Source organism: Vigna umbellata, chromosome 3, assembly GCF_029865625.1.
Source record: "Vigna umbellata cultivar VRB3 chromosome 3, Vumbellata_1.0, whole genome shotgun sequence".
Classification (NCBI taxonomy): Eukaryota; Viridiplantae; Streptophyta; class Magnoliopsida; order Fabales; family Fabaceae; genus Vigna; species Vigna umbellata.
The window spans coordinates 8,965,176-8,990,050 of NC_142167.1; the positions used below are offsets into that span (position 1 = coordinate 8,965,176).

At 39.3% G+C, this 24,875-nt stretch overlaps 4 protein-coding genes across 4 annotated transcripts; 1 reads left to right on the top strand and 3 right to left on the bottom strand.

Annotated features, from left to right (window-relative positions):
- Positions 1–117: 117 nt before the first annotated feature.
- LOC124832637 (putative cellulose synthase A catalytic subunit 3 [UDP-forming]) lies at positions 118–7,768 on the bottom strand. The gene is made up of 13 exons (XM_047306893.2): positions 7,670–7,768; positions 7,375–7,570; positions 7,155–7,270; positions 6,102–6,370; positions 5,265–5,531; positions 4,729–5,074; positions 4,508–4,645; positions 3,915–4,040; positions 3,586–3,789; positions 3,215–3,497; positions 2,782–2,978; positions 1,963–2,313; positions 118–967 (listed from the first exon to the last, which is right to left on the bottom strand). Exons 1-13 carry the CDS (start codon positions 7,742–7,744, stop codon positions 383–385), a joined length of 3,153 nt encoding a protein of 1,050 aa, XP_047162849.1. The 5' UTR covers positions 7,745–7,768; the 3' UTR covers positions 118–382.
- Positions 7,769–16,264: 8,496 nt separating this feature from the next.
- On the top strand, positions 16,265–18,091 carry LOC148201574 (uncharacterized). The gene is made up of 2 exons (XM_088108931.1): positions 16,265–16,987; positions 17,064–18,091. The coding sequence occupies exons 1-2, from the start codon at positions 16,510–16,512 to the stop codon at positions 18,089–18,091; spliced, it is 1,506 nt and encodes a 501-aa protein (XP_087965057.1). The 5' UTR covers positions 16,265–16,509.
- A 712-nt stretch (positions 18,092–18,803) lies between these two features.
- Positions 18,804–19,208, bottom strand: LOC124832631 (uncharacterized). The gene has a single exon (XM_047306885.2). The coding sequence runs from the start codon at positions 19,206–19,208 to the stop codon at positions 18,804–18,806; it is 405 nt and encodes a 134-aa protein (XP_047162841.2).
- Positions 19,209–22,593: 3,385 nt separating this feature from the next.
- On the bottom strand, positions 22,594–23,790 carry LOC148201575 (uncharacterized). The gene has a single exon (XM_088109438.1). The coding sequence runs from the start codon at positions 23,788–23,790 to the stop codon at positions 22,594–22,596; it is 1,197 nt and encodes a 398-aa protein (XP_087965564.1).
- Positions 23,791–24,875: the final 1,085 nt, after the last annotated feature.

Here is a 24,875-nt window from a genome sequence, read left to right on the forward strand (position 1 = left end):
AAAGAATGTAATAGTTCGTTAAAAGTAAAGAATAATTAAGTTATTTAATGTACACACACACACACACACATATATATATATATATATATAATTGGTATATGATTGTGTTATGCATAAGTGTTTCATAAGCATAAAAGTACAGTACAATATTACAATCATGCTGTCTTCTGTTGTTAAAAGGCAAAGAATCAGGTAAACACTTACTTGTGTCCCAAAAATTCTTTCAAATAATTATGTCCCCCAAGCTAGAGTCAAGATTTGAATAAAACATACAAATGATACAAGTTAAAAGTGGCAAAATGCCAAACAGTTTCTACTTTGCACTGGAAAAATTATCATCCATGAATCATGCATGGTAGCATTTGGGTTGGCAAAATTGTAGCTAATTGCAATCCAATCCACATTCCTCTAGAACTGGCCCACTTGACTTGGGTAAAAATGGATCAATTTTCACCCACAAGACAGAAAAGAAAGTGGCAAGAAGGATTGCCCAAACAATAACAATGGTAGGAGTCCTGTTATGCCTACCTACCATGCCTTTTAGGAATGGATACAAATGAAGAATCACCCAAAAAGAAAACAAGAGTTTACCAAGTAGAGGCCCCCAAGCCTCAAACCCAATGTTTATTGCATTTGAGACTCCAGCAACCACAGCAATTATGTTCAGTATCAGCAACGTTGTTGGTATGATCAGTAAAGTGGTCCAATTCAAAGCAAACATGTCAGAATGCTCCTTCTCATCATCTTCCCTTGATGTCACTATGAAGTTTGTATTTACACCTGCCAACACCTTAAACATCCCCAGGAACACTGCAACAAAATGTGCTGACACACCTCCAATCACCCAAAATTGCTCATTTCTCCACCACTCATCAATTGTGACACCACTCCATTTCATCTCTAACAGACTTGTGGTGAAAATGCAGAAGAAAAGAGACACAAACCACATGCCAGCTGTGTTGCTGAGCTGCAATGCCAACAATAATATTGATAATAAGACAACGCAGATTTTATTTTGAAATATTATGGCAACAAAAGAGATAGTGCTAAGAAGTGAACTTTAATTTTAATTAAATCCTACAAAACCGGTTTGTATAGTGACGTTTGCACCCACTTATATACTATAAACTCGTCTTATCTTTAATTAATGTTAGATCTCCAACACATTTCTCATCTCAAGCGTGGAACTAAGTATTAATAGGTGGTCTAATATCGATAACGGGTGACACAATAGATCTAACAAATTTTGTTAAGATAAACTCTAATTTATGACTTTGATACCATGTCAAGAAATGGACTTTAAACCTAACTTAACTCTACAAAATTGGTTTATAAAATAAGGTTTGTACACACTTATATACTATTTGCACACACTCATGTAAAGAATACCAAGTCATATTTCCCCATTTATTGCCCTTCTCTTTTCACCCTCAATTTATAAGTATCTCTTTCCCTTTCCCCCTAAGGAAAAAGCGATACATGAACCAAAAAACTAAAAACCAAGGTAGTATTACCTTCTAGCCATGTTTCTCTTTCTAATTGAAGAGATTAAAGAGGAATAGGAAATGGTATATAATGTGAATTTTAAGGATCAGAATTTTTGACTTTCTGGTAGAACCTGAAGAGTATGCACAAGCTTCAGAGTTTGAGACTGAGTATTAGGCTAATTCAAATTTCAGGATTTAGTCACACATAAAACTCTGTCTCTCTTCAAGGATGAATTAGGTGGGAATCCAACTCAGATTATCTCTCACAAACTCATGTCAACTAAATTACACATGATGTTGAGAAGGTAACATTTGGATTGATTAAAATATTATCAAATAGATTACACACGTTCCTATTTGAAGAGTTTATTGCACCAACCCATGTGAAACTAACTTCCTAATCAACTAACATTCATGTCCTTTATTTTCAATCAAAAAATTGAACAGCTCTTTTGGCTAAAAGTAAGCTTCATACCTCAGGAATGATAAATTTGCCAGTGAGCAAGCAAACAGCAGGTAGGGTACAATACACCACCAAAGGTATTGATGTCCATGGATATACTATTGCATTTATGTAAGAAATTCGTTGTAACCACTTTAATCCTCCTCCATATCCATACCAAAGAGGGCAATGTTTACTCATGAATATTTCCATTGATCCAAGTGCCCATTGAAAGACTTGTTGCAACCCACTAGAAAGGTTTCTTGGAGAAGATACTTTAAATCCAGGTCTTTGAGGAATACTATATATAGATCTCCATCCATGACAATGCATTTTAAAACCTGTTAATATGTCTTCTGTAACTGAACCATATATCCACCCAACCTGAGAAATTGAAACAATGGCTACAAGTTGCAACTTGAATAAGAAATTTTTGAACTGTTAAGACAATTGTTTTATCAGAAAGAAAAGTACGAAGAAAAAGTAAGCTTAACTTCTCCATAAGTTAAAATTATTGTTGAGAATCCAGGTATGAATCTAAGTCTCATATTGAGTAAAAATGAGAATATTAAGCATCATATAAGGAAGAAGACCCATAAACTTGTTGTCTTTAGGTTTTTGGTTGGAAACAGTGTCAATCTTTTATATAATTTAGACTCAAGTCATATTTATGTAATCTCTCCCTAATGAATTCTCAAAAAAAAAATGTATCAATGTAAAAGGACTAACCCTTAATTTTGTTCTATGGAGAAGTCCGTTTTTTTTCTTATTTTCTTTTCAAAAGTGCTTATGTAGAAGTTGGTCCAAGCACAACCTCCTTAGAAGATCACATTAGTGAAATGGTTGCGTTACCTCTTTTCCCCATTCTGTTTTCTCTTCATAGCCACAACTAATGACATGTATTGCTTCTGTAAGTTGAGAAGCAAGATTTCCATGTTTGAGTGTCTCACCATCCAACAGTTGAGTAGATGCAACAAAGATAGGAGATTGTCCAAATTTCTTGGCAAACTTTGGATTTGAAATCTGAGCTAATTTTTCATCTTCTGTGCCTACATTCAAGGTTTTACTTTTTTATATCAGACAAGGATTTATAAAATCATTTGGTTCCTATTTCATAAGCTCCTTCACTGAACCTTATATTTTCTTCCAAAGAACAATTGAAAAGTAAAGTGTTCCTAAATTGGATATGCATTTCAGAATAATCATTGATATGCATGACAAGGCTTAAGAGAATTAAATATAATATGCTGCCAAATACTAACTGTGCAAAGCTTATCTTCAGTACCATTTTCAATATGATTCAGAGAACCTTCAACTGCAGATGCTTCAGAATGTACTTTAGTATGACTGTTTTCCAATATCTCAAACTTCAGTTTCTTGAACTTCTTCTTCTTGTTCCCCATGAAACAACATCCACAACAACACCACTTTGGCCAACAATTGCATGTCTTGGTTGGAGGCTTCTTGTTTCTTGGAGAATCAAAACCATAAAGTGCTTGCCTTCTAAAGACACATCCTGTTCCAACATATGTAGGTCCTTGTATACCATCCAAGCCTTTCATGTTAATCTAACAGAGAAGAGAAATAGTTTATTGTAAGTCCATTTACAAGTGAAATTAAGAGAAATAATTCAGTTTTTCTTAAGAGCATTCATACATCAAAGAATCCATTTGTTTGATTGGCATGTTGTTCAATACCATCAAATCTCTGTGAGAACTGCACATAGGAGACCCTTTTTCCTACTACTGGATCCATCATGAAACACATTGCCTCTCTTACAACCTTGCTATTGTTGATGTAATGATCATAGTCCAAGTTCAACACAAAAGGGGCATTGGAAAGTACTGCAGACACTCTAGCCTGTTTGATGGAATCATCAATGCAGAATTATATCAGATTTGCATTGATGTCAACTGAATAATTGCATAACATTGTAGAGCTTTATCAAGGTTCTTTTATCCTTCATTATTTTTTAGGTCGCTTACCAATGCATTTAATGCCCCTGCTTTTTTGTGGTCATTGAAATTTGGTCTTTTTTCTCTAGAAACATATACCAGGCGTGGCAATTCCTTGCCATCAATGTCATGTCCCCCAGTTTCTCCAAGAAAAACCTGAGAAAGAATTAGCGTTGACAATCACAAAGTTAATCATACAAAAATGGAAATATATGCATAAGAATTTAGTTTGTGTTCAATCAATATATATATATATATATATATAAATCCATAATATCTGATATCACTAATGAATCTTTTCAAGGAAAATATAACACCAATAAAACATGAGTCCTTAATCCAAAACTTTAAAATAATGAGTTTATGCGTTTTCATTTTCATTTTTATTATACGATACTCAATTTTTTTATCTTTATTTAATGTGGAAATCCTTGAATTTTGAAACTATGTTTGTGTGTGCAGTGTTAGTGTTAAAAAGTTTCTACAATTAACCAGTCAGAAACTACTTTTAAAATAGCTATTCTGAAAATCAACTACTTACTATGAAAACAGTAATTAAATGACAGTGGCAAAATCCTTTACAAGATCAATACAGATTCGATTTACTCTTGAATTTAACTAACCTGTATCATTCCTGGATGATCACGAACATTATTTCCAGGCCATGGTGTTCCATCTTGCATTGTCCACCCTTCTTCTGGGACCTTCCTAGACTTTGCAACCAGAGAGTTAATTCGAACTCTAAACTCTTCATATTCTCTCTGTAATATAATGAAAATAACCAGTTATAATATAACATGAAGATTCATTGGATAAAGTATCCAAGTCATGGTGACATTTGTACCTTCATTGCTCTTCTCTCTTTCACAAATGATGGATGCACCTTGTCATTTAGGTAGTTTATCTTCTCAGCAAAGTACCATTCAGGAGCTCTTGGCTCAATGCTAAACTTCTTACAAAAAGGAACCCATTTCTTTGCAAATTCACAAGTCTCAGATAAAGCCTCAAATGTTAGCATTGCTGCCCCATCATCAGATACATAACATGACACCTTTTCAGCAGGGTAATCCATGGCTAGAATGGAAAGAACTGAGTTCGCAGTCACAAGAGGAGGCTCTTTTAGTGGATCCATTGTGATCACAAATATATCAATTGGAGAAAGTTGAGAAGCTTTCCCTTCCTTTTCATACCTACATGTACAAGTACATTAAATTCTGTCAATAAACATGCAATGAAACATCACATAAAATTATATACCAATGATTAATCATTCAGTAAAAGCTACAAACATTACATATGTGTGTGTATATATCTATCTATCTATCTATCTATATATATATATATATAGATATATGGAAAAATATTTTGTAGATTACTTGCCTCAAGGAAAGCCTGTCCAGATAAGTTTCTCTCATGACTGGAAGCAACTTAGGAAACTGGTCTAGAATCCATGAAAGAGTGAACCAAATTTCACAAATTATTGACACCAGCCACAAAGCATAGGCATGTTCTACAGGGTTCACAACTCGGTAATGGAAGAAGAATCCAAGAACAACTAGCCTCATTAGTATTACCATTCGGTAAGGGTTAATTTGACTTGATGGAACAGACATCTTTCGTGATAATGGCAGTCTTCCTTCATCCATTCTGACCAACAAAAGAAACACATGATCTGATCATAATATATAATTTTGTGTGCGTATGTGTGTATCTTTGGTAGAAAGTTAAATGCTATTAAATTTAGAGACAATAAGTCATCAAAATGGATAGAATTCCTCAACTATGTACTAATAAGCCTGTTACCTGTTGAGAGGTTCTATCTTAGATGAACTAAACTGAAGAACGAATCACAAAAATTGAACTGAAAATGGAAGTAGTCAATATATATACATACATACATATATATATACACATATATATATATATGCACACTATTATCTGTTGAGAAGTTCTATCACTTTTGTGCTTGAGAGTAGGAAAAGTATAAAAAGGTCTCTGGAAGTGCAACCTAGTTGGAAATTCAAACATTCTGTGACTATAAGTGAAAGAGTAACATGATTTTAAGAATAATTAAATTTAAGGACTACAGTGATAATGGAGAGTCTTATTTTGATTTTTCTTACTTCTAAATGCTGCAACAATGTCTTGTACTTGGAGGAATGAAAAAACTGGTTTACTCTTATTTCAGTGCTGAAGGAACTCTGGAAGAACACTTACATAAGGAATTCAGTGTCATCATCATCATCTACAAGGTTGTTTGAATCTTCCTTGTTGTCTTTTTCTTTTCTCACATTACCAAGTTTCATTTGTCTTTGCTTCCATGTCTCCATTCTTTCCTTCCATGCAACACTTCCATAGCCATAAGCAGCAAGGTCCTTGGAAGGATCCATGGATCTTGTTTGCAATGGAACCATCTCTTTGCTCAGTGTGGTTGAACTTGAAGGAACCAAAGCATGATTTTCTTCAGAAAATTCTTCGTCCTGTTCCTTAAAAAGCACGTTGCATGCATGCAAAAGATGTAAAAGTAAAACTTTTTAGAACAAATAATCTCTGCTTATATATGCTTTGTTATGACAGAGATTGAAATTATTAGTATTACTTTTATGTAAGTGTTTGTATGGCTAAGGTATACACATTAACAATAAAATGTTTAATAATATTTGGTGAATTTTGTTAATAGCAAAATTATTTGTGAATAAATTATCTGAAAATGAAATTATATCGATAATGTAAACGTACATTGTCAGCATATTTTCACTGAATATACATAAAAAATTAATCTCATACAGTATATCCTATATTATTAATATAATTACATGTACTATCATTTTAAGTTTTGTTAAAAAATTATACGTAATTATGACAGTCTTCACTCTAGTATGAATTTGTTAAATGTGATCATATTTTTACAACTAGTTATGGTATACTTAATATATTCCTGAAACACCACATTAATATAGTTTAAATTAATATATATGACTAATTATTATCTCAAATGTATATTAGATCGAATCAAGCGTTTGTAAAAAATATAGATTCCATAAATTATTACAATTTTTTTCTATTTTAAAAAATTAGTCTTAAAAATATATATATTTGGATTGATTTGTATTATGAAAAATCTTAAAGAAAACTCAGTGTAATGAAACAAAAGAGTAGGAAATATAAAGAAATTAAACAGGAGAGAGACTTTAACATAATTTGATGTTCCTTGTTTCTATATTACATATGAAAGATGGCTATGGGAATATTTGGAAGAAAACTATATACCTCATGAGACATGGTGGTTTTCAAATCTTGTTGATTTCCTCCATTAAAATCTTGTTCATTCTCCAAGTCATCAACATCATCCTCTTCTTCTTCATCCCCCTCAACTCTTTCACACCCTGCAACACTCAACCCAGTAGAGAACATTGTTTAAATTTGGATTCTTTTTCTCTTTCGAACCTTCAAAATGCAGTGATATTTGTGTAAACGATTGTTGTTATACCTTTGAGACGCTTGAATCTTGTTTTGCATTGAGGGCATACTTGGTTTCCCTCCCTACGTTCATACTCATAACAGCTCTTACAAACAGGAAAAGCACACTCGTTGCAGGCCACAAAGAGCTCACCATCTGCATTAATCCCTATATCATCTCCACATAGTTCACATCTTTTACCATCTAACTCTTTCAACCTTCTTTCCTGCACCACACCACACCACATTTAAGACCATATGCATAATCGTATCTTATACAAGCAACTTCATCATACTGTATAATGTTGTATAAGAAATTAACTTACCAGTCCATTTTGACGTATGATGATGAATTCATTGCTGTTGTGGGAGCCTGCAACCAACCCCAAACTGATTTCCATTTACAGACAGTGGTCACAGTATAGAACAGTGCATGTTTCTTTTCATATATATGTTGAGATTAATCCCTTGCCTTTCAACTCAAGGAAGACACAAAATCCACTTTACTTGATTAAGAGAGAAAGCACCCTTTAGTTATTCCTTTTCAGCCAAAACAGACAAAAAAACTTACAAATATTATTCTTTTCTTCTCTTTTGTTTCACTCTCTTTTTCTCCGCCATCACCCTTCTTATCCTTTCTTTTTTCATCTATCATTCCGCCACCAAAACAAAAACAAAAACAAAATCAAAGGCTCTTTCACACGTCTCCTTCAATAGCTTGCCACCTTCATCAACGTGTCATTTTCTCTGTGTAATGGTTAACTAAGTTCAAGAGTTATAATCCATTCAGAAAAACAACAGTACAGTCACACACATCTACATTCATATTCATATGACATACTTTATAAGTAAAATAACAAAAAAAAATTGTAGTTTTTTTTTTTATAAAATTGAAACGTAAAGAAAGATAATATTAAATGGATGTATAAAATTTGTGTATGTCAAAGTATAGTTTCAGACAAAAAAGAAAAAAAAAAAGTCGTAGTGTTATTTATTGGAATAAACTTAAATTTTAATAATTTATTAATAATTTTGTTTAAATTTTATTTTATTAGTTTGAGTCTAGTAATATTTAATTTGATTTTATAGAGATAAAATAGGGATGAGTATTTTTGATTTCCCATTTATTTAGCTACAATATTATTTTATTTTTATTTTATTGATATAAGATAGAGATAGATTAAGTATATTTTATTTTGAGTTTATTGATATTTTATCTTTAGTCTTTATTATTTCTACTTGACCAAAAGTCTTTTTTTTCACCTATTTAAAGGTTGTCAAGGTTTATGCTCTGAGTGTCGAAGAGAGTAAAAAAGTGAAAAAGAGTGAAACACTATAAGGAAAACACTGAGTGTGCTTGAGTGTCTTGAGAAAAGGGAGAGATGGCTAAAGTAGTCAATGGAATGACTGTGCCACAATTGTCACAAAAAACCAATTATGATAATTAGTGTTTGCAAATGAAGGTTATGTTGGGATCCCGAGACGTATAGGATATAGTGGAGAGTGTGTATCAAGAACCCGCAAAGGATGAAAACCAGACGGTGGCACAAATTACCGTATTAAAGAAGACATGAGTGAGAGATAGAATATTTTTGTACTTCTTATACAATACGGTGGACGAGACATGTTTCGAGAAGATAACAAATGCGACATCTTCAAAAGAGGCATGGGAGATTCTGGAAGTGGGATACAGAGGAGACAATTATGTTAGACAAGTCCGGCTACAAGGTCTTAGAGGTGAGTTCGAATGTTTGAAGATGGAGGACAAAGAGATGGTGGCTGAGTATATAGATCAAAGTAGTAAAGGTGGAAAATTAACTCGGCAGGAATAGAGAGCAAATGTCAACTAGTCGGGTTATGGAGAAAATCTTAAGATCACTAACAATTGATTTCGAGAGCATTGTGCCATAGAAAAGTCAAAGGACTTGTCAGTTCTCTCGGTGAAAGAACTCTCTAGGTCATTGGAAGTCCACAAACGAAGGAGGAGAAAGATGTTGGAACCCTTAGATCAAGCATTATAGGCGCAAGTTGAATTGAATGAAACTCAGATAACTCAGAACCGAGGTCTTGGAAGTAAAGGACGACGAGGCCGAGGACAAGGTGAACGTGGCCGAGATAATTTTGAGAATGATAGTGAAGAGCAAACCGGTCAGCAAAATTGGCAAGACCGAGGACAAGAGAAAGGTCGAGGAAATCAGTCAAGAGTGAAGTGTTTTAAGTGTGGTAAGTACGACCACTATGCAAACAAATGCAGATCAAGGAAGTGTTACAACTGTGGTAAATTCAGTCACATTGCTAAATTTTGTCAAGCTAAGAAAAAAAAATGAAAGAAACCTTCTTATGGAAGAAGAAGATGAAGAAGAGATGGGGATTTTGTTGACGTCAAAGATCTTAGAGTCGAAGGTGGAGAACTCGGATGTTAGACCATGCTTGAAATCAAAGGTTGAGGAGATTTCTATCAACTCAGTATGGTATCTAGATACTAGAGCAAGTAATCATATGTGTGAAAACAAGAACTCTTTTGATAAACTCACCAAGATGGAGGTCGGATATGTGTCTTTTGGAGATGACTCTAAGGTGGTCGTGAAAGGGCATGGAACAATCCGACATATGTAGAAAGATGGACAAGCTGGAGAGATTAGGGACGTTTAGTATGTTCCTAAGCTGAAGAGCAATATTTTAAGCATGGGTTAGATAATTGAAAAAGGTAATTCAGTTTTTATGAAGGACCAAATACTGTATTTAAAGGATAAGCATGGTTGTCTAGTAGCCTAGGTAAAAGCGAAGAAAAGTCGGTTGTATGAATTGGAGCTGAAGATCTTGAAAAAATGGTGCTTGAAGCAAGATATGACTAACAAGAGCTCGGATAACTCCACTGATGAGGTACGAGTAGCATGTTTGTTAATAGGTGCAAAAGATATAAAATTTGAAGAAGTTGTACTTGATGAAAGATGGAAGAAAGCAATGGTTAAAGAGATTAACTCAATTGAAAAAAAAAATGAAACGTGGAAGTTGACAGATCTACCCATAGATGTTCGGCTAATTGGTGTAAAGTGGGTATACAAAAAGAAAATTAATGTAGAAGGATAGGTGGAACGCTATAAAGCTCGACTTGTGGTGAAGGGCTACAAACAACAGAAGGGAATTGACAATGATGAACTATTTGCTCTAATGACAAGGATGGAAACAATTCGGCTACTATTCACTAGCAACTCAACAAGGATGAAAGGTTCAGTAGATGGATATGAAGTTTGCATTTCTGAATGGTGTTCTTGAAAAGGAGGTCTATGTAGAGCAAACACTTAGTTACATGAGAAGAGGTGAAGAAAATAAGGTGTTGCAGTTGAAAAAGGGACTATATGGTCTGAAGAAAGCTCCTCAAGTCTGGAATGAAATAATTAATACCTATTTCAAGAAGAATGGTTATGAGAAATGTCCATATGAATATGCTCTATACCTAAAGAAGCACAAAACATGTATATTGTTCACTGCTCTATATGTAGATGACTTGATTTTCATGGGAGGTAAAGTCGAGCTAGTTGAAGAATTTAAAGAAGTGATGAAGGCGGAGTTAGAAATGACTGATCTAAGCATGATGAAATATTTTCTAGGTTTTGAGGTGAATCAAAGCTCAACAGGGATTTTTGTGTCTCAAAAGAGGTATGTTGAAGATATACTAAAAAAAGGCAAAGATGATGAAATGCAATCTAGTTTCCACTCTAATGAAACCTGGCACGAAGCTATCAAAACAATGGGGAAGGCGATCATGTTGATGCAAGCAGGTATCGAAGCTTGATTCATAATTTGATGGGAACCTCCTTGGCTAGGTTGGGCCAAAGTTAGGAGATATGCATGGAGGGGTGTTTCCTTTGATGAATGGTACGAAAATGTAGTGGCAAATGGTCTAAGAAGGATGAGCTAAGGTGTGGATGGGGTAGAAGCTCATGGCCTCTAGGAGATATGGTAGTGGTGGTGTAGTGTTTGGTGGCTCTAAGAGAAGTTAAGCCAAGTCAAGGAGGAAGGTGACTAGAGGAGCCTAATGGGTTGCTCTAGTCTTGATCCAAGATGAGTAATATGGAAAAAAAATGGGCAGCATAACATTACTCAACATCAAAGACGAAATACAAGAGTGGAGACACCTCTATTTATAGGCCAAGGGTGTCTCCTTCTAACCCTAAAAGCATGATCTCTCACCTTTGCTCTCATTGGCCAAAACTGAGGCCCTTTAAGGAGTGAATAAGTATCCACGAATCCTCTCCAATGATGGGAAGAAAGCAAGAAAACGCCCAAGAGGATTTAAGGAAGATTAAGAGAAGAAGAGAGGAAGACAAAGGAAGGAAGAAAGAACAAAGAAAGAATGAGGAGTATGAGAAAAGAGAGAAAGAACAAAGAGAGAAATAGGAGCAAGTAATAAGAGAGAAAAATGAGGAGGAAATAAGAAGAAAGTATGAAGAGAAAAAGATAAAAGAAAGGAATGAGAAAGAAAAGAGAGAAAAAGAAGAGATTGAGATAAGAGAAGAAGAGCAAGAGTTACTAAAGCCCTCTACCACCCCCAATTAAGGTTGAGACTAAGATGATGAAGTAGTTTTTCAATCCTTGAACTCTTCTCAATACATCCAACCATCTTTCATAACTTCAACTTTTACTTTTGAAAAAATTTCAACTTCTTTTTCACCTCCCATTATTTTTAACTCCTCAAATTTTTCCAAATCAAACTTTAAGTTGATGTTACCTTCTAGGATACAATTAACTCAAAGTAAACACAAACAATTTTGTGGAGTAGACCTTCAAAGTTTTCAAGTAAATTCTTTTGAAATTAGCATAAGGTCTTCTTTAAATCTTTCATCTAGATACATGTTGTTTGTGGCTCATAAGATTATTGGTTTTGTGTGTGATGAAACTTGCATATGGATCTTTGATCCTAGTGGAAAGATACACAAATGAACCAGTAATAAGAAAAGAGTTTTTGTCATAAAAGAACATGAAGATTTGAGGACAAATCCTTTTCAAAAGGGATGGTATGATAGCATATCCCTAAAAATTAACTCTTTTGTTGGAATGGATAGTCTTTCAAACATATACATCCAACACAAGACAAATAAAAGCTTCAAAGATGCTCTTACTCTACAAGACCTTGATCATTCATTTGATTTAAGGTGTATCATTGTTGAGAGCTATATTCTTCATTTATTCACTATTATAACATTTGTTCTAACTTTTGTTATAAAATGGGTATTTGACCCTAGTGGAGAAACGCACAAAACTCCAAAGAAGATAAGGAAGTTTGCCTTGTTCCATGTTCAAGATTTGAGGGCAAATCATTTTCAAGAGGGAGGAAATGATGGTAAATTCCTTAGCCATGGTCAAACATTTTCAAGAGAATGGTAGGCATCCATGAAGATGACATCAACTCTACCTTGTGGGCCACCTTTGGAGCCCTCATGGAGCATGGATTGAAGAGTAGTGCAGGTTTGTTTAAGGTTTGTATTAACGACTAAGTAGCATAGGATTTTTCTTCAGTTAGACATCCAAACCAAGTGGAAAGTCTGTGCCATGTGTTATGCTTCCATTGGAGAGGATTTTCTTTTTAGAAGTGGTCACATGGCACCCTAGGAGTGGAGAGGATTTCTATTTGGTAGTGGCCACATGTCCCTCCACCATTGAAGAGGATTTGCTTTTAGTTGTGGCCACATGACACTCTAGGAATGAAGAGGATTGTATTTTATGAGTGACCACATGACCTCCCCCCCTTCTAATGTTTCCCCACACCTTCAAAGGTATGTAAAGGGAACTATGTCTTTCGGATTATGGTATACTAAATCGGACAAATATCGGCTTAATGGGTATTCAGACAATGATTGGTGTGAAGATGTGGATGATCGAAAGAGCACAACTGTTTATGTCTTCTTTATGGGAGATAAAACATTTACTTAGCTCTCAAAGAAATAACATATTATTGCACTATCCTCATGTGAGGTTGAGTATGTGGTAGCATCTTGGAGTGTCCGACATGCAATATGGCTGAGAAACCTACTGAAGAATTTGGAAATAATGAAAGAAGAAAATGTGTTAATATGAGTAAACAATAGATCAACAATCAAGTTGGTAAACAATCCAATCAATCATGTGAGGAGCAAACATATTGATGTTCGTTTTCATTTTATCTGGAAAAAGGTGAAGGAAAGAAGTGTGGAACTTGAACATGTAGAGAGAAAGAAGCAAATAGCTTATATATTCACAAAGTCATTACCTACCACATCATTTCAGGAATTAAGAAAGTTGATCGGGATGAAGGAAGAAAAAATTTTAAGTTTATAGGAGAGTTTTATTGGGATAAACTTAAATTTTAGAAGTTTATTAATAATTTTGTTTAAATCTTATTTTATTAATTTGGGTCTAATAATATTTAGTTTGATGGAGATAAAATAAGGATGAGTAGTTTTGAATTTTTATTTATTTAGGTATAATATTATTTTATTTTATTTTGTTGATATAAGATATATATTAAATATATTTTATTTTTAGTATGTTGATATTTTATTTTCAGTTTTTATTATTTGTATTTGACTCAAACTCTATTTATATCTATTTAAAAATTGTCCATGTTTAATGAAAAGAATTATAATAAATTAAAGAATTTTATTATTTATGTGAGTCAGATTAGATTGTTTAACATTATTAGTGTTATTAATTTTGTTAAGAGTTTCTTTCTATACCTCCATAAATTTATTTTCTGATTTTCCTTGGACTGTAAATATAAAAATTGTCTTTTATTTTTATACTGTATAATCCGAAAGCTTTTAAATTGTTTAATTCAGAACTAAAAGAGTAATTTAATTGATTTGAAAGTGAAAATAATTTCCAAATTATTCTATTCAAAGACAAAAGATGGCTTTTGAATGACATTTGAAAATTACTTTTTGTAGAAAAAATGATTTTCACGTTATATAATTCAAAAGTCACTTCAGTTTTAAATTTGTGCATTTTGGAATTTATTTTTTAAGGAAAGAAAATATTTTCAAATATTATACAGTAGTTACTTTTGATTTTTAGATTATATAATTCGAATGTTAAAAAATGGCTTCTAGATATTAAAAAACCCAAAATGGAAAAAGAAATTATAAGAGATAGAAGAAAGATATAAGGTGCAAGAAAAAAAAATTAAATTTTGTTTTTTTATTACAAGTCTAATTGGAGTTTTATTTATATAATATACGCAACGTATATAAAACAGTGCATTGAATGTTATATTATATTTGAATTTGGTTTATACTTTTATACATAATATATGTCATTCAAACACCTCTGTGCACTTCTCCATATTTATTCATTGATCATTAATTGCCTTATCGATTTATTTGATTAATTGCCTTGTCGATTTATTTGTTTAATATTTGATTGAGATTCGAAATTATCTTTTACTACTCAAATTATAAATTATAATACTAAGTATTATTTTTTGGCTAAATAGATATATTAAATATATGATAAAACAGTTTAAGTTTTTTTATTATAAAGGCTTAAATGCTTATTTGGTCCTTAAGTGATTTTTTTTAATTTAGTACTCGGTTTTAAAAGTGTATAGATTGGGTCCTGTTTCTGTATGGATGTGGAAACCGAGATACGAACCTAATAAACCTCAGCTGCTCCTTCCTGTGATGCCGCTACTATGATATCTCCCTTCCTGCGCTATGCTCTTTGATGGAAAAATGGGTTGGGTACCTGCAAAGGCACTCCGACGCTCAAGTCAAAAAGGGATCTACTCAATCTTTTTAGTTCAAAGTGATGAAGAAGAAGAATAATTTCTCTCTCTTAATTTCTCTAAGGGGAAAAACGTACCTTTTTTCTGGTGTGCTTTGCATATTTAAAACAGGAAAATAAACCATTTACCTGGAAATCCGGACAGTTAGCGAAGTGGACTATTTGGAAGTTGTAACTGCTAGGTCGTGTTTGATACTGAGTCAATTACTTGCGTGATTCGTGGCGTTAGCTAATATTTGTAACTGCTTATTCTTAACTGCTGAACTGTTTACTATGATATTGCTCACTATATGTCGACCGTCGTATGTGTCGACATAAACATATGAAATGTCGTGCGAGCGATATATGTCGCGACGTCACTGTTTGGTTGTCGATCACCAAATGGTCGACATCACCAAATGGTTGACATCACCAAACGGTCGACATCACCAAGTGGTCGACATCACAAACTGGTCGACATCAACATGTAATCGTGTGACATTACGATCGTAAGGGAGCTTTGTATTGCATACCCTTATTATTAGTTTTAACTGTCGCCAGGTCGCCCGGGTCACCGGTCGACCGTTGGTGAATTAGGTATCCTACAGTACATGCCCCCCGAGTCCGAGTAAACGAGCGTAGCTTTTACTTGCGAATTTACTAAAGGACGTTGAGTGTTGTTCTACTGGGGAGACGATACGCACCGTTTTGACATTAGAAATTTTAGGGTTTTCCCGCTTTTGTGGGGAAGCGAAGAGACAAGAAACTCAAGTCGCTGGATTGGAATTGATCTGACGGCGCTGGATGCACTTTCAGTCTTGGCTTCTTTAATACGAGACGAAGATGAAAAGACGCGCTGTGCTTACCAGAACCTAAGAGTGTCATCTGCCTGCCGGTGAGAGTCATCCCGCGTGCTGCGAAATCATTCAACCTTCTGACCTTCAGACGCAATACTCCAGGTAAATATCCAACCTTGTCCTCGTCCTAGTGTGGTTTGTTGTTGGCCGAAAATGGAAGAAAAGGGGCAGAGCGCCGGTACAGAACTACCGGGCCCGTCGTCATCGGCTGAGTGTCCCGATGTCACCACTTTACCCTTCGGTGAAAACGCGTTTTTTTATGGAAATTTGGGGAGTGAAGGTCCAGAGGCGTGTGGAACATCGCCGGCTCGTGACGGCGATTATGCCTGGGTGGCGCGTGAAGTTGACGAATATAGTAGTTTGTTTAGGAGTAGGGCAGTGTTAGCAGATTGGGTAGAAAATAGCTGTATTTTGAGAACCCAAGGGTATAAATCGTGTGTGAAGTTGGTGGCCTGTAGGGAGGATGAGAGGGTGTTTCATGGGAGGGAGAATAGCTCCAATGAGTTCTTTTACTGCTATGCGTCGCCGTTTTACGATTTGTATTTAGAGTGCCCTTCACAACCTTCCAAATGGATGTGTTGAGGACCTTAAATGTCGCGCCTAGTCAATTGCATCCCAACAGTTGGGGATATCTGCAGGCATTTGCTGTTCTGTGTCGAGCCTTGGCTATTAGGCCGACCGTGGCTTTGTTTTTACATTTCTTTAGGTGTCGACCAGCTGCGAAAAAGGGTTGGGTGTCGTTGATTTCTGAGCCGGGTAATGCTCTGCTGGAGCTGTTCCTACAATCGTATAGGGGTTTTAAAAATAAATTCTTCAAAGTGTCGATCCTTGACTCTGGGCGGAGGCACTTTTTTGATGGAGAGGGAAACCCCAAGTTCCCATTGTACTGGACGCAGGATCCGCTGAGGTTTACCTCGTGGGCCGAGGATGTAATGACGATCGAGGAGTTAGAGGCGTTGAACGTGTTGACGGCCTTGCCACGCCCCTTTTCTTCCCGTCGGCTCATAAATTGCCTTGAGCATGACGATGCTGATTCGAGGGTGTTTGGTATGATCCTCTTCTTGTTATTTGTATTTGTTGTGTTGTAGTTGTTGACTGTTCTTGGTTGGCCTGTGCTGTGCAGAGATAATGGGAAGAAAGGGGAGTGGCCGAAATTGGTTCCAAACTATCGACAACGAGAAGGCCGAAGGTGACTTGCCAGGGTCGTCCTCCAGACGTGTGCAGGGACAACCAAGTATGCAAGTGCAACCAACTGGTCCAGTGGTAACGTTGACTTCGACTGATGAGACAACGGCCGCGGAAGAGCAACCCTTGGAACAAAAAAGAAAAGGGAAAGTGGTTGACACTGTTGGTGCTGTGTCGAAGAAGAAGGAGATTGTAGATGAGACGGCGCGTCCCCTCCCGCTCGGCGTATGGGATCCCTCCTTCACCTTGAGCCATAAGGTCGATCTCATTTTGGACAACTCGGAGAAGAAGGTGGTGGAGGGCATGACTGAGCAACAAATGGCCGACGACCTGTTGGAAATGACGACTCGGTCACAGATGTTAGCGTGGCATCTTGCATATGCCTCCGACAGAGGTGTTCTGCGGGTTGAGTTGGACAAGGCGCGGACTCAGCTGAAGGAGCTTACTGAGGCTCATGCTGTTTGTGATTCAAAGCAGAAACGGTCAGAGCAACTGCTTAGAGAGGCTGAAGTGCTGCTGAACGATGTCCGGGATGCCGGTTTGACGTTGAGGAAGGAGCGTGATCAACTGTCGAGTGAGCTAGAACGAGCCAAGAAGATAGGGGCGGCGACGATCAAAGAGAGGGATGCGTTGAGGGCGGAAGGAAAGGAGGACAGGGAGCTGATAGAAGAATTGAAGGAGGCGGTAATGATTAAACATACCAGGGGGTTCCGGAAGGCTCTGAGGCAAGTCGGACACTTGCTTAAGGTGTCGACTGATGGAGTGGATTTTGACGTTCGGAAGGATGTGTATGAGGGTCAACTGAAACCCCTTAACGAAATCCCTGAAGATGCCTTCATGGACGAAGAAGAAGATGAAGAGGTGGTTGCTACCGAGGAACCTGATGAAGCAGTCGCCGTGGATGAACCGGCTGTGGAGACTGCTGAAGATGCCGCTGGCGGCACACCTAATATTGTAATAGATTAAGATTTTGTTTTTCTTTGTAATGTTGAACTTGAAGGTGTGGAACTTTTGATGATTGTGAATGCGTTCTTTGTGAGTGTTTTCTGGGATGTTTTCTTTTTCTTGGATGTGATGAACTTTCCTTATACTGATTGACGTGTTGAATATTCGCTTAAGTGAACGAATGTTGAAGAGGATGATCGACTAAGAAGATCATATGTTGAATAGTGTCGATGTTGAGCGTGTTAGTAGCGCCGCGCGCGACCGTCGAGGGTGAGGGTCGAGTAGGGGAATACTTGGTGTTCAAGGGTGAACATCTACCAATGGGTGTGTATCCCGAATGGACTGGGTGTTCAAGGAAGAACAGCTACCAGTGGGAGTGTATCCCAAGCAGATTGGGAATGGGAGTGTATCCCTAATGGACTGGGTGTTCCAGGGGGAACATCTACCAGTTGGGGTATTTCCAAGCTGTGCGGAAGTGGATGTACCTGGGGCGATCGACAACGACCCGGGACTCGACATGCAAGAAATTGTAAAAGAAATGACAAAATAATATTAACGAAATGTACTTCGTGTTTGAAACTGAAATGAATAATGTGTCAGCAAAAGATGAACGCTAACTAAAATAATATTTAAGATGAGTAGCATTCCACGTGTTGGGAACGGACTGTCCGTCGAGGAGTTGGAGGCGGTAAGCTCCATTCGCCATGTCCTCGACGATGCGGAATGGGCCTTCCTAGTTGGCAGTTAGTTTGTCGTGCGCTCGATTCTTCCTGGCTTCTCCCCGCTTACGCCACACCAGATCGCCGCTTTTGAAGGCTCTGGGTTTGACTTTGGTGTTGTAACGACGAGATAGCATTCGCTTTTGCGCCGCTGCGCGAATGGTAGCGACCTCCCGACGCTCAGGGAGGATGTCGAGATTCACCCGTAACTGTTCTTCATTAAGCGTCATATCAGTGATATTCCGTCTTAATGAGGGTTCGCCGACCTCGACTGGGAGCATGGCATCAGTGCCGTAAGTCAGGTTGAATGGTGTGTCCCCTGTCGATCCGTGAGGAGTGCATCTGTACGCCCACAAAACCTCTGGTAGTTCCTCCACCCATAAACCTTTGGCTTCACCGAGTCGCTTCTTTAACTCCATCAGTATGGCTTTGTTTGCGGCCTCTGCTTGACCGTTCGTTTAAGGATGTTCGACTGACGAGGTGACATGTTTGATGCCCAAATTGCTAAGGAAATCTTCTAGCTTGCGCTCGATGAATTGGCGACCATTGTCAGTAATGATCTTCTGAGGGAGGCCGAACCGACATATGAGGCGCCAAATGAACTTCTGCACTCGTTGGGCACTAACGACGGACAACGACTCGGCTTCTATCCATTTTGTGAAGTAGTCGACCGCCACGAGAAAGAACTTGTTTTGCGCTTTAGCGATTGGTAACGGTCCAACTATATCGAGGCCCCACTGAGCGAACGGCCAGGGGGAAACAATACTGTGTAAATCTTCGGGAGGTGCATGAATGTCGTGACCGTGGACTTGACAGGAGATACACTTCTTGACAAATGTCTCACAGTCGTCGTCGAGTGTAGGCCAGTAATATCCTGCGCGGAGAATGCGTCCCCTCAGTGTCCGCTTACCAGAATGAAATCATGCCTCTTCCATTGATATGCATTTCAACAGAGGAGTACTGTGGCCGCGGCGGTATAGGTCGTCGCCTATGCATACAAAACGTGCAATGCGTTTGGAATCGGTTACAGTAATGCTCTCTCCTTGGTCTTGTTTCTCCATGAGATCCTTGATCTTCTGGCGCCAGTCTGTTATAGGTGTCGACATGTTGGTGACGAAAGCTTCCACGACAGGACGGTCGAGCGTCATCTTAATGATTGAGGATAGTTGTGCTCGTTCTTTAGAATGAGTTAACTTAGACAAAAGATCTGCTCTTGCGTTTTGCTCCCTGGGTACATGGATGACGCTAACCTCGACGAAGTTTTGGAGTAAGGTTTGAGCTTTGTGGAAGTAGCGGAGCAAGTGATTATCCTTGACTTGATAAGTTCCGTTCACGTGGCCGACTACCAACTTTGAATCCATCCGACACTCAAGACGATTGACCGTGAACTCTCTGGCTAGGGATAGGCCAGCTATTAAGGCTTCGTACTCGGCCTTGTTGTTGTTAGTTGGAAACGTGAATGTGATGGCTTGCTCTATGACTAAACCACCCGGTCCTTCTAGGACGACACCGGCTCCCCCCCCTTTTGTCTGAGGAACCATCCACACTGAGGTGCCACTTTGGGGTCGAGTCCTCTGGTGCAGGTATCAACTTAGTTGTAAAGTCTGCCAAATGTTGACCCTTGATGGACCCGCGTGGCTCGTAACGGAGTCCGAACTCTGACAGTTCCACGGACCAGGAAACCATCTGTCCTGCCAAGTCTGGTTTGCGGAGGATCTTGGCTATGGGGTGATTTGTGCGGACTACTACCTGATGGCTCTGGAAATACGGTCGAAGTCGACGAGAAGCTGTGAGCAAGGCCAGGGCAATTTTCTCAATTCGAGAATATCGTTCTTCGGCCCCCTTCAGTGTACGACTGATAAAGTATATCAGCTTGAGGGAGGGCGCCTCCTGTATCAAGGCGGCACTAACAGCGTGGTGGGATGCTGCGATATACAGCTACAAGTCGGACCCATCGTCCGGTCGAGCCATAATTGGAGGACTGGTGAGAATGTGTTTGATAGTGTTAAATGTTGTTTCACAATCATTGTCCCAGTGTCGTGTGGTGCCCTTTTTCAAATTCTTCAAGATGAGCTTGATGTGCTCAGCTAGCTTCGGAATGAATCGGGACAAGGCTGTGAGCCGACCCACTAGACGTTGCACCTCCCTTAGAGTTTTTGGAGCAACCATGTCGAGTACAACTTTGCACTTGTCTGGATTAGCTTCGATGCCTCGCCGTGTAAGCATGAAGCCCAAGAACTTACCCGCCGGGACACCGAAAGTACACTTGGAAGGATTAAGGCGCATGCTATACCGTCGGAGTTGGCCGAAAACTTCCTTTAAATCCTGCAGGTGTTGTTCCACAGAATTGCTGCGAATGACCATGTCGTCGACATATACGTCCATGCATCGTCCTATTTGATGATGGAAGACTTTATCCATGAGGCGTTGATAAGTGGCCCCGGCATTCTTCAAACCGAACGACATTACTTCATAACAGTAATTAGCGCTCTGATCAGGCTCGTACATTGGGATTTGGTTGTATCCCGAGTAGGCGTCGAGAAAGCTGAGTATAACATGACCCGAAGCTCCATCTACCAAACGATCGATGCTAGGTAGGGGATATGAATCTTTGGGACACGATTTGTTGAGATCGGTGTAGTCGACACACATTCTCCACTGGCCGTTCGACTTCTTGACCATGACGACGTTCGACAACCACGTAGTGTAAGTTAACTCCCTAATGAACTGGGCACTCATCAACTTCTCGACTTCTACTTGAATGGCCTTGCGCTTCTCTTCTCCGAACCGTCGCTTCTTCTGAGCGACAGGTCGTGCCTCTCGGAAGATGGACAATTTGTGGGCCATGACCCCGGGATGAATTCCTGGCATGTCGGCGACCGTCCACGCGAACAAATCTGCATTGTTCCGCAGTATACGTCCCAGATCATGCTCTTCACTTGAAGTGAAATTCCCGCTAATGTTGGTTTTTTGGACGCGTCTGCCGTCAACGAAAGGAGTTTGACTTCGCCTTGCGGATGAAGACGTTCGTCCACATCGGTTCGGGGATCCAAGTCGACCGCCGCTGCCTCAGCTCCTTTCGCCCTTCGAATTGGTATGAAAGGGGTGACCTTTAGCCCGGCCACATAACACTGTCGGGCTGTTCGCTGATCCGCCCTCACGGTACAAATAGTATCACGCTCTGTCGGAAACTTCATGGCGAGGTGGGGGGTAGACACAATTGCTCCAAACGCATTCAGACAAGGTCGTCCTAGCAAGGCGTTGTACGATGTATTTGCCTCGACCAACAGGAATCGAACTCTGAGCTCAGGTGCCTCCCGACTTGTTCCGAGCCGAGTTCGCAGGTCAAGGTATCCTCTGGTGTCAACTCTTTCTCCTGAGAAACCTACGATTTGCTCGTTAAAAGGGGCGATGAGGTCCTCAGATAGGTCAATCTTCTTGAAAGTGGACCAATATAAAATGTTGACCGAACTCCCCTGATCGACGAGAACCTTGCTGACATCATACCGAGCTATATTAGCAGTGATGACCATGGGATCATCATGATCAGGGTCGGGTGCATGGAAGTCTGCGTTCGTGAATGTGATATCAGGGATTGACCGAGGTTGTCGATCGACCATATGAACCGACTTTAACTGTCTCAGATGCCGTTTCCTGGCGGAAGATGACACTCCCCCGACGAAACCACCCGATATTGTGTCGATTCGGCCTCGGACCGAACGCTCCCTCACTATCTGTCGGGGCGGGCTGAGTGATCGCCTGCGGTGTCGGTCGTCTCTAGGAGGCGATCGTTCGGGACTCCGCCTAGAAGGATCCTTTCGGCGAGGAGTCGGCCCTAGTGGAGACTCTATCCTTGATATAATTCTGGAGGTAGCCTGCACGGATGAGTCGCTCCAGTTCATCCTTCACCATGTTACATTCCTCCGTGTCATGCCCATGGTTCAGGTGGAACCGGCAGGTTTTGCTATTATCTGCGTTCTTGGGAAAAGCCTTTCGCCGTACGGTTAAGAGTTCGGCGTGCAAGGCCTCTTCGAGCACTCTTGCTCTCGGTGCATTGAGGGTCGTGTAACGATCATACTTAGACGTCCACCCGGACTCTTTACGGGGTGCTCGATTTGATTTATAGTCGTTGGTCGATCGCTTGGCGGGTTTCTTTCCATCATGGTTGGAGGCATCCTGCTGCTGTTTCCTCCTAGAGTTCCGGAGATCCTCGATGCGGATGAATTTAGCAATTGTGGATTGCAGCTCTTCCATAGTTGTTGGAGGGTCAGCATACAATTGTTCCGCAAAATACCCCGGCCTCAAGCAGGACGGCAGATTGCTGATGATGAAGGTGTGACTGATATCCTTTACGTGTCGGGCCGTCTCGGTGTACCGCTGCATGAAAGCTTTCAGGGTTTCGTCCTTTTCCTGCTTGGTATTGACAAGCTCCGCCACAGTCATCGCCGGTTTTTTATTGGTCGCGTACTGCTTTCGGAATAGGGATTCGATTGTTGCGAAACAATCTACTGAATTCCGTGGAAGAGTATGGAACCATTCTAGGGCTTCATCCTTAAGAGATAAGGAAAATGCTCGGCATATTACCGGGTCAGTGTCATTATAGAATGCCATGGCATCTATAAAATTACGTAGGTGGTTGTCGGGATCGTCGGAACCATTGTAGCGTTCTAAGGCTGGGGGAGGTTTATCTGGCATATTCGCCTGCATAATGGCCTCTGTGAACGGGAGCAGGTTGGTGAGGCGCATGGAAGTAGGCCCCTTCCTCGCCCCGCCAAAAGGATCAAATGCTCCTCCATGATGGCTTCCTTCGTTATCCTCCTGTCTGTTGGAGGCGGAAAACTCTGGTGGTGGGCGCTGGGCCCTTAGTGTCGCCATCTCCTCCGCCTGCTTGCGCTGGATTTCTTGCTGCTCTCTTATAGTTTGTGCTTGTGCCTCAATCTGAGTCTGCAGCTGCTTGATCAATTCGCGAGTGTTGAAGTCTTCCATTGCTTCAGTGGTCATTGCTGGGATAACAAATCTCGGGCCCCACGGTGGGCGCCAAAATGTTTCTGTATGGATGTGGAAACCGAGATACGAACCTAATAAACCTCAGCTGCTCCTTCCTGTGATGCCGCTACTATGATATCTCCCTTCCTGCGCTATGCTCTTTGATGGGAAAATGGGCTGGGTACCTGCAAAGGCACTCCGACGCTCAAGTCAAAAAGGGATCTACTCAATCTTTTTAGTTCAAAGTGATGAAGAAGAAGAATAATTTCTCTCTCTTAATTTCTCTAAGGAGAAAAACGTACCTTTTTTCTGGTGTGCTTTGCATATTTAAAACAGGAAAATAAACCGTTTACCTGGAAATCCGGACAGTTAGCGAAGTGGACTATTTGGAAGTTGTAACTGCTACGTCGTGTTTGATACTGAGTCAATTACTTGCGTGATTCGTGGTGTTAGCTAATATTTGTAACTGCTTATTCTTAACTGCTGAACCGTTTACTATGATATCGCTCACTATATGTCGACCGTCGTATGTGTCGACATAAACATATGAAATGTCGTGCGAGCGATATATGTCGCGACGTCACTGTTTGGTTGTCGATCACCAAATGGTCGACATCACCAAATGGTCGACATCACCAAACGGTCGACATCACCAAGTGGTCGACATCACCAAGTGGTCGACATCAACATGTAATCGTGTGACATTACAACCGTAAGGGAGCTTTGTATTGCATACCCTTATTATTAGTTTTAACTGTCGCCAGGTCGCCCGGGTCATCGGTCGACCGTTGGTGAATTAGGTATCCTACAGTACAGGTCCCAAAGTTGTAAAACTTATATGAATGAAGTCTTATCCGTTAAATTGACAACAACGGCGTTAAATATTTGCTGACATGGCGAATGAATCAATATTTTTTCTCCTTTCTCCTCTGCTGTGTCCAGTTTTTTCTCTCTCTTCCATATTAATGGTTTCCAATTTCATTTTTTTCTTTTTTTCTAATCAATACTATATCTTCAGATAAATCCATTTTCAGGAATATTGTCCAATATAAGATGTTGACCGAACTGCCCTGGTCAATCAACACCTTACTGTAACGAGT